Source organism: Lactuca saligna, chromosome 8 (genome assembly GCF_052625555.1).
Source record: "Lactuca saligna cultivar CGN05327 chromosome 8, ASM5262555v1, whole genome shotgun sequence".
NCBI classification, from domain to species: Eukaryota; Viridiplantae; Streptophyta; class Magnoliopsida; order Asterales; family Asteraceae; genus Lactuca; species Lactuca saligna.
In genome coordinates this window covers 58,096,482-58,105,954 of record NC_136424.1, presented here as the reverse complement: position 1 = coordinate 58,105,954, position 9,473 = coordinate 58,096,482, and the positions used below count along the sequence as shown (strand labels likewise).

The 9,473-nt window shown below is 36.2% G+C and overlaps 1 protein-coding gene across 1 annotated transcript; it reads right to left on the bottom strand.

Annotated features, from left to right (window-relative positions):
• Positions 1-5,391: 5,391 nt before the first annotated feature.
• On the bottom strand, positions 5,392-8,691 carry LOC145008098 (alpha/beta hydrolase domain-containing protein VTE7-like). Its single transcript, XM_078966721.1, has 10 exons — positions 8,398-8,691; positions 7,777-7,871; positions 7,479-7,576; positions 7,291-7,340; positions 6,645-6,740; positions 6,443-6,532; positions 6,209-6,301; positions 5,998-6,093; positions 5,810-5,875; positions 5,392-5,738 (listed from the first exon to the last, which is right to left on the bottom strand). Exons 1-10 carry the CDS (start codon positions 8,590-8,592, stop codon positions 5,538-5,540), a joined length of 1,080 nt encoding a protein of 359 aa, XP_078822847.1. The 5' UTR covers positions 8,593-8,691; the 3' UTR covers positions 5,392-5,537.
• Between the last annotated feature and the right edge of the window lie 782 nt (positions 8,692-9,473).

Below are 9,473 nucleotides of genomic sequence, written 5' to 3'. Positions count from 1 at the left end.
TTGAATGCCAAGGTGGCATCTCATAATGGTTGAGTTTCATCCATTGAATGACACATGGACTTGCCACCTCATTCAACTCTCACATTGAACTCACCATTGCGGATGCTTTGAGAGAGATCTTAACTGAGGAAATCATCAGCAATTTGTGAGCCATTTCTATATTGGTTGCATTACCCCAACATATGCTAGCTAGCATAAAAGAATTCTTACACCGAAGACTTTTCAACGTATATGATGGTCCATGTATGGATGCTATGGGTACAACTTTTGGTGCTCTAAGTGATTGTATCATGAATGTCTATTATCATGTCTAAGAATTAAGAAATAGAGATGATTATGGTTTTTCATGAGCCCATGTATCGAATTAGGATAGTCATGTAGCGTTTTCACAATCTTGGTACATGATGTAATGTTACTAACCAAGTAGGACATTTGTTTTATTCTTTTTGATTTAATGAACTTAATAGCTTGCTAGATTAAAGTCTTTTCCCTTGAAGTAAAAACAAACATCTAAGACATGACCTAAATTGTTAAGTTATATGAGGGTTCCTATTTTACTTAAATGCATAAAGAGCATAATAGAATCACAACTCTTTATAATTTCGCTATGCCATAATTCTTTCAAATATCTTTTAAAAATCATTTATCCAAGAATATAAAAAAATCAATTTGATTATTTAATTTTATGTTTTCGAATTCACTAAAGATTTACCTATAAAGGTATAGATACAAAGAAGGTTGGGAAAAAGGAAACAATAAAGCTAAAAAAAATGAAGATAATAAGAGATATCATCCTAAGTTAAAAAGGTTTCCTTTACTCCCCCTCAAGACGGATCATGGAAGTCACAAATGGCCATCTTTCCAAGGAGATAGCGAAAACGATCCTTGCCCAGAGCTTTGGTGAAAATGTCTGGAATTTGATCAACAATAACTATTTTTCGAGGTTGGATTTCTAGATACTCGACTCGTTCACAGAAGAAGTAACAATCCATTTCTACATGCTTCGTACGTTCATGGAAAATTGGATTGCTAGCTATCTAACGAGCAGCCTGGTTATTAGAATAGAGAAGTGTGGGTCCAGAAGGAGCTATGTCTAGATCCGTAAGGAGCCATCCTATCCAAAGTATCTCACTAACAGTGGTTGCTATCGATCTATATTCCGTTTCTGCAGATGACCGTGAAACGACTGATTGTTTTTTTCGTTTTCCATGATATGGGCGTTCCACCTAGCAAGATTAGATAATTGGTTCTGGAACATCTTGTGTAACTACAACCATGCCAATCAGCATCACAGTAAGTAACTAACTTAAGGTTGCCATCCTTTGGAAAGGAAATTCCTTGCCCCACGGAGGTCTTGAGATAACGAAGCACCCTTGTGGCAACATCCATATGTTTTTGTCTAGGATCTGAGACAAACTGACTCAAAAAATTCACAACATATGCAATGTCAGGTCTAGTCACTTGCAAATAGAGAAGCCTTCCAACAAGGGGTATGTATCGATTGGCATCAACCCTTGAGCTATAACTACATTGATCAAGTTGGATATTTTGCTCCAATTTAAATGCATTAGGCATGCAACCCTGAAGCCCACTATCTTCTAAAATGTCCAATGTGTATTTTCATTGGTTGAGTACCAATACATCCCTGGTTCTTTCTACTTTGATGCCCAAATAGTATTTCAACTGACCCAGGTCTTTGATGCTGAATCTTTTATCAAGAAAGGCTTTCGTGGCTTGTATTTTAGTTGCATTGTTACCGACAATGATAACGTCATCAACATATATCAAACTTGAAATATACACACCATCCTTTTTATAAGCGAAAAAAGAGTGATCAACATGAGACTATTTAAAGCCCTGTTCAAGTAGAGCCTCTGTAAATTTTTGGTACCAATTCCTGGATGCCTGACGAAGACCATAAAGAGATTTCTTTAATCGAAAAACTCTTATTTCACCTTGCCTTGAAAAACCTTAAGGAACTCTCGTATATACTTCCTCATTGAGGTAGCCATCTAGAAAGGCGTTAACATCAAGTTAGTGAATAATCCAATACCTTTTTGTCGCAACATCAAACAAGCTTCGTATGGTGACAAGTTTTGCCAACGGTTCAAAGGTGTCATGAAAATCAACCCCCTCTATCTGAGTGAAATCTTTAGCCACCACACAAGCCTTGTATTTTTCGATTTCCCCATTAGGCTTGTATTTGATTTGTATACCCATTTTGAGTATACAAATCATTTTCCATGTGGTAAGGATTCCAATGTCCAGGTTCCATTTTCTTCCAAGGCTTTTATTTCTCTTTGCATGACATCTCTCCAATTTTTATCATGAACGACCTGATGAAAGTATTTTAGCTCATCCTGCTTGCTGATGGCCAACAAAAAAGCCTTGTGGGAATCAGAAAATTTTTCATAAGTAACAAAGTTGGAAAGAGGGTGTACCGTTGAAATTTTTTGATTGGTGTTGGGTTGTGTGTGGTCTATCGATGGTGGCAGCTCTACGATGAAATGTTGAAAATGTTTGGGTTGTGATCGGTTACTTTTAGGTACATCTACGGGTTGCATTGGATCAGTGATAATTTGTTCTTCGTTGTTGCTTGATCTTGGAGTACTAGCTCAAGGTGAGGGGAAATCTGTAGCCACGACCCTTATAATTAAAGGAAACCTTTTAATTTAGGATCACATCTCTTATTATCTTCATTATGTTTAGCTTTATTGTTTCCTTTTTTTTTCCATCCTTCTTTGTACTTATACCCTTATGGGTAAATCTTTGGTAAATTAGAAAACATAGAATCAAAGAATCAAATCGATTCTTTTATGGCATCAGAGCAGGTTTTCTAGAAACCGTAGACAAAAAAATCCAGCGAAAATATGACTGGAGATCCGCCAAAAGATACCCAAAAAATGATGAAAGCACGAGTAACTCGAATTCCACCTTCTATATCCACCCTTCTGATTATCCTAAACAAATGCATGTCAATGAGGTTCTCACTAACATCATGTAATACCTGGTTCCTGGTACGTATTTAAATTCAAGTAATTTTGTAATTTACTCTGGGACTCGGCAAGTTGGAGTCCCAACTCGTCGAGTAGACTCGACTTTTGATCGGGGGTTTAAGTGACCTACTCGACGACCTACTCGATGAGTTGGAAGACCGACTCGGCGAGTAGGGCTATCTAGATGAAACCCTATTTAAACACCTTATAACACCCCAACCGAGCCCCCTATCGTCCCTCCCAGCCCAGAGAAAACTTTAACTCAAAACCCTAGCCATTTATTGAGTGTTCTTGAGCTTTGTGGTGCCATTTTTACGTGTTTGAATCTTGAGGAGGAGAAGGAAGCTTGTGAGATCAAGAGGAAGCAAGAAGATCCAGAGTTTTGGCCACATTTCCAACTTATTTGAGGTATAAAGCTGAAACCTTGGCTATTTATTGCTTAGATCTTGATTTGGGGCTATTTTCTACACTTTTCTAAGCCTTAGTGAAGTTATATTCGGGATTGGGTGTAGAAGTGAGTTTGTGCTTCAGATCTGGAACCATTGAGGGTTTCTATGGCAAAAATGTGCCAACTTTATGGCCATGGGTGACCCATGCATATTGTAGACCTCTTTTTATGGCTTTTTGAGCCAAAGGCCCCATGCATGGACATCAAGTTTGTAGCTTTACATATAAAATGGACCCTAGGAGGCCAAATCTATGGTTTTGATGCGTTAAGGCCCATTATAATCGACTGTATAGTTTTGGACAAAGAGGGACTCAACGACTCGTTCATGGGACTCGCGAGTCGGGGTGTATTTTCCACCAAACCCTTTCTATTTATGGACCAAATGCTAAGATCGAAGGTCCCTTAGTTGTTTAGGCTCACTAAGGACCTGGAAATCATTGAACTCGGTGAGTGGATGAACGGACTTGGCGAGTTCAAGGCAATGTCCCAACCACATGAAGATGGACTCGACGAGTTCAAGGGGAACTCGATGAGTCATAGACTGAACACCTTCTTATGGATGAAGATGAACTCGACGAGTCCAAGGATGAACTCGACGAGTCGGTCGAAGATAGTCCGATGTGTTTTTGAAGGAGAAATCATCGAGCTCTTGTTAGACTCGACGAGTAGGGACGAGATTATGACATTTTGTGGATATGGGGACTCGGCGAGTTGGTGGACCAACTCGGCGAGTCAAGTCAATCAGATGTTGACTTTGACCAAGGTTCTGACTTTGACTTTGACTTGGATTTGAGTGACCCTTGTAAGGGTTATGAGTATTAATTGATAACTTAGAAAAGTTGTCGTGTAGGGATTGAGAAGTTAGGGATAGTCGATTTTCACACCGAGGACAATGCAGACACTACACAACGTTGAGGTAAGTTACCCTTCAGTAGAAGTGGGTCTAAGGCACCAAGGTTGACCCACTAGTAGTTGATTACAGTTGAGATGATTGTATTTTTGATAATTGTCTGGTTTGCTATTACTTGATGTGTTCTATGTGCCAGTATGATATGTTCTATGTGATACTTGTAGCAAGACAAGAATAGTCCCCCGATTCGGTTGTTAGGACCGAAGGGTAGGTTGGACAGCCCAGATATGTCTGATAGCATGTTTATGATATGTTATTATGTGATAGTAGTAAGGGGTGAAATAGTCCCTGTGACCGTGTGAGATAGACTGGAGGGTAGGCAGGCACCCCAAAATGGCCTGACATAGGTAGGTCAGTGCCCCAGAATGGCTTGACATGGGTAGGTCAGCACCGTAGAATGGCTTGATTCTTGTGTAAAGGCTAAACTCACTCGGCTACCTTTTCCTAATAGTTCAATAAAGACTTCTAGTTGTTTTGAACTAATTCATTGTGACATATGGGGCAGTTACCGCATTCCTTCATTATCAGGGTCAAAGTATTTTTTGATCAACGTTGATGATTTTAGTAGCGCCCTATGGGTTTACTTAATCAAACATAAACATGAATCAACTAATTCCTTGATCTCTTTTTACGATATGATCAAAACATAATTTGGTAAGAACATTAAAAGAATAAGGAGTGATAATGGTGGGGAGTTCACCTCTAACTCCATGATTGATTTTTACACAAAACATGGAATCCTCTTGGAAACTTCGTGTCAGGAACACCAACACTAAGGGGGGTAAATTCGAAGTGAGGGAGAGACCGGGTGTTTTTGTTGGATATCCACAGGGACAAAAGGGTTACCGTATTTATGACATCGATGAGAACAAGCTTTTCGTTTCTAGGGATGTGAAGTTTGTTGAACATAATTTCCCATTCAAGACCGTTAAAACTGATCACAGAATAACCGAAGAAGATGAGTTTGAGCCGGCTGAAGAAGATGAACAGGAATCTGTTGTGACTCATTTCAATGAAGATAATAAGAGATATCATCCTAAATTAAAAGGTTTCCTTTAGAATACTTATTAGAAAAGAAAGAAGAAACATACAATTGAAACGTTTATAACATACGTTTGTAAAAGATTCAACCAGCGTATCCCATTTTGCAGATAAGATACAATACAATACAAATGGTAGGACATCATTTATGACTAATTTGACGAACTAAAAGATTTTGCTCTTGTTCGGGCACTACGGGCAGTGATGAAAGAGTATGGGGCAGCTGATGTGGCACGAAGTCTGTGATCAAGTCAGCAACAGCATCTGGCTTTTCGACATGTGGGATATGACCACAATTAGGTATTTGACGAATTATTGCATTTTGGAGTTCACAATGTAATCGCTGTGTCAGAAAAGATAATGTTAAAGGGTCGCAAAAATTAAAAAAAAAAAATATCAGCTTTGGATACCAACCACTGAAAGTTTGCTGTCAACAATTCCATCATTTTCTCCCCATATTATAAGAGTTTTCTTCAAAACCTAATAACATCATACTTAATATTATATATGGGTGTTTCTTTTTAATGTAATATAAAAAGAACAACTTAATAGAGAAAGTCAGTAACATGTGACATGCTTTAAACAAGTGCAAAATCTAAAACCTGATTAATCTGGGCAGTGACATTGTATCCCCCGCTGCTCATAAAATCAACTGTTGCTTCTTTCCACCATGGCAACAGACAATGTAATCGAGTAATCTAAAATAGCAACATAAAAAGATAATAAGAATTTTTTTGCTTTTTATATATGAAATCAAGATTTTATTTAATATTTTGTCTTGAAGTCATCAAATTTGTAAAAAAAAAAACGTACTTGAGTCCATTCTAAGCATGTATCAAATGGCAAAGCACTAAATGCCTTATTGGTAGCATAAAAGCGGAGTGGGAGGCTTTTCAACAGAGAAACCTGGCATTTAACAATATTTTAATCCAGTCAGTTTTGTAACATTTTTTAAATTTATAATGTGGGTCTTGGTTATTCAAAAAGATATGATAGAAAACATTGTAGGGTATGAAATAAATATAATTATCAATGTGTAGTACTAACACCAGCAAATGCTACACTTTTTGGTAACTTAGAGAGGTTTCCTGTGCCTTGTGCATACACATTTGCATTAATCAAAATCAACCTATCAACCTGCAAGAATACCAAACGCTTGATAAAAATCACATAAAAAAATATTCAATAATCCCTACCCATCATTTCGAAATATAATCAAGCTTTGACTTTTTAAAGTCAAACTACTTACAGCTTCCGGATGGTTGGCAGCAAAGTCGATTGCAACCGCAGCTCCAAGACTTGGACCAACAAGCAACATAGGCCTTTTAATGTAGGACTTCCAGAACTAAATCATTGAGAAAGAAAAATGAGAAAAACAAAATTTTCAGGGTTATTTTATGAAAAAGATGAGAAAGATATTCACATCTTTTTTTTGATAGATAAGAGTGAATTTATGCCTTATTATCTTTTTAGGTGAGAGTAAAGTTGAAATTAACCAATCAACTATTTGTATTTTCCAAAAATGGTCACCAAACTTTTTTTTTTTTTTTTTTTTTTTTTTTTTTTTTTAACATCTAGGGTGGTCCCTAAACAAAAATAAAAATTTGTCCGTATAGCCAAGATCTAGGAAAGATGTCATAATGATACAAAGAGACGAAAATTTCATTGTTCAGGGACTGTAAGTGTACTAGAAAATGTTTAGTGACCATTATGGGAAAATATAAATAGTTAATTAGTTGACCAATTTCAACTTTAATCCGTTTTAAACCGAACAAAAATTTAAAATATTTGTCCGATTTAGTCACAGTCTCAGTCAAATGCATGCCAAACAGTCTGTACTGTCTAATGTATGTCACAAACAGGGGCCTAATAGACACATCGGAAATGAAATTTACTTGGAAGAGGTGATCACGCTTGGAATCCACGTTACAAATTGGAAGATTTTCTGATAAACAAAAAAACCACAACAAAAAATGAAAAATAGCAAGAACATGAACACACAAGTTTACTTTCGTTTTATTATTAATAAATAAATGAATAAATAAATAAATAAATATATAAATAAAAAAGATAAGAACCTGACCTAAGTTGTTGAAGCCCCATCCTAAAATGTCAATGGCCCATGCTTCCAAACCGGCCTGCTCAAGGAGCGGGAGCGTGTATCTCCATTCTAAACATGAACTGAAGAATAAGAAGTAATCAAAAGTGGAAATAGAACAAAATGTTATGGAACTTTTCTTGAAGAAGGCCACAACTGTACAAAAATATCTATTTATGTACATGTGAGTTATTGACTTCGGTCCAAAAAGTTTCCATTTTTGAATAAAAGGGTATTTTAGACATTTAACCAGTGCAATAAATACAAGGGATTCACTGTGAACCTGTCAAAGCCATGTAGCAAAACAAGTGGACTAGCGGTGTCCAACACCACTGGCTTCACACAACTACTCATAATGCAATTCTTTGAACTACTGAGCTGCAGTTAATGCCAATAAAAACTCAAAATCTTCTCATACAGTTTCTTGATATAATCGACTAAACCTATCAAAAATTAAAACAGCAAACTGCAGCAATATATGTTTTTTTCTATCTTTTTCCATTAGGATTTTGGTAATCAGACACAATAATAGTTTTCATTTGATTCCTTTTTCATTCTCTAGAAACCAAAATGGGAAAAGGGTAAAATAATATTTCACAAAGAACTGAAGAAGACACATTTAGAATGGTAAAACCCCACAAAAAAATAAACGTAAGATCTATTTATAATACTAGTAGCAGACACTCTAAAGAAATCTTGCATGCAGATATTTTATTCCCTTTTTGTCCATAAGTGGAAAGCTAAAACTCATCCAAAAGTAAGTAACTTGAATTCCTATAACTTGTTGTAGATTTTAGTTAATGCAGATCATCGCTTTTACTTGAGAAAATCAGTCCATTTGATCTGAAAATAATTTTGATCTAAGTCAATGTTCTTGTAAAACACAATAAACATAATATTTTACCTCTACAGGCAGCATCTCGATCCTTGAAACTAACTTTCGAGCAAATGGGTCTTCGATTTTCTCCATTTCTTTGAGCAGAAAGGGTGGGAAAACATCTGCGGATGCTCCAAAAAACCGCGAAGCTTTCCGACTTGAAAATGGCATTATCCCCATTGATGGAGTTGAGGCGTTTATGGTAGGGATCTTGAGCATCATTTGTCGTAGAGAGTAGACAAATTTAGAAAGATTCTTAGTTTTGGAAGGCAACGATGACTGTTGGGCCGCAGCGGACGAAGTGGAAGATTTATGCCGACACGTACTTACGTAGAGGGGGTGATGGCGGCCGGGGACACTTTATATTAAGATTTAGACTTTAGAGTACTTACTAGAATGGTCCTTGGTTTTGTATTTTTTTTTGTAATTTGAGACTTAAACCTCTTCTTTTTAACTTTGGTCCTCATTATGTAGCTTCCAATTTCCATTGTATTTTTGGGGCATGCTCAAGTAAAGTTATTATATTATGCTTTATGATTTTATGATTATTTTTAATATAATTAATATTTACTTTAGTTATTAAAGTATATACGTTGGGTCTACCCACTCTATACCATAATCCTACCGAGTATCATCCTAACCCATATCACAAATGCCATTCCCTTCATTTCCAATTGAAACACCCACCATGTCTCATATTCGCTCCCATTCAAGTGATCATTCATTTTCATTTTTATTGGAAAATTTATGTGATCATTCATTCTTAATAGAAAGTTAAGAAATAACATCTGACTGTATTTATTATATGGACTTAGTTTGTAAGAATTTAAACATCTAGGGTTAAAATGGATATTAAGGGAGTTGGAATGTTAAATAAAACGACATCTTAAGTTGAATAAAAAGGGTGTGAAAGGCCACTCTTGCCAAATATGGAAGTTAAGGTATGATCTTTGATTTAATTGGGTTAATATGAATTGGACCTAAGTTGTTAAAATTAACTTTATACGGTTAATTATGATAGAAATTAGAAGACTAGAAATGTAAGTTATTTACGAGTTGAATCAATATTGTAAGTAAATGGGTTTATTTTTGTAACATCCATA

Excerpts from the sequence above, each read along its gene's own strand:
- LOC145008098 (XM_078966721.1), bottom strand. The coding sequence starts at position 8,592 with ATGATGCTCAAGATCCCTACCATAAACGCCTCAACTCCATCAATGGGG. Across the intron at positions 7,341-7,478 it reads ATGGGGCTTCAACAACTTAG|AAAATCTTCCAATTTGTAAC; the intron begins GTCAGGTTCTTA and ends TTTGTTTATCAG. Across the intron at positions 6,094-6,208 it reads CATGCTTAGAATGGACTCAA|ATTACTCGATTACATTGTCT; the intron begins GTACGTTTTTTT and ends TTGCTATTTTAG.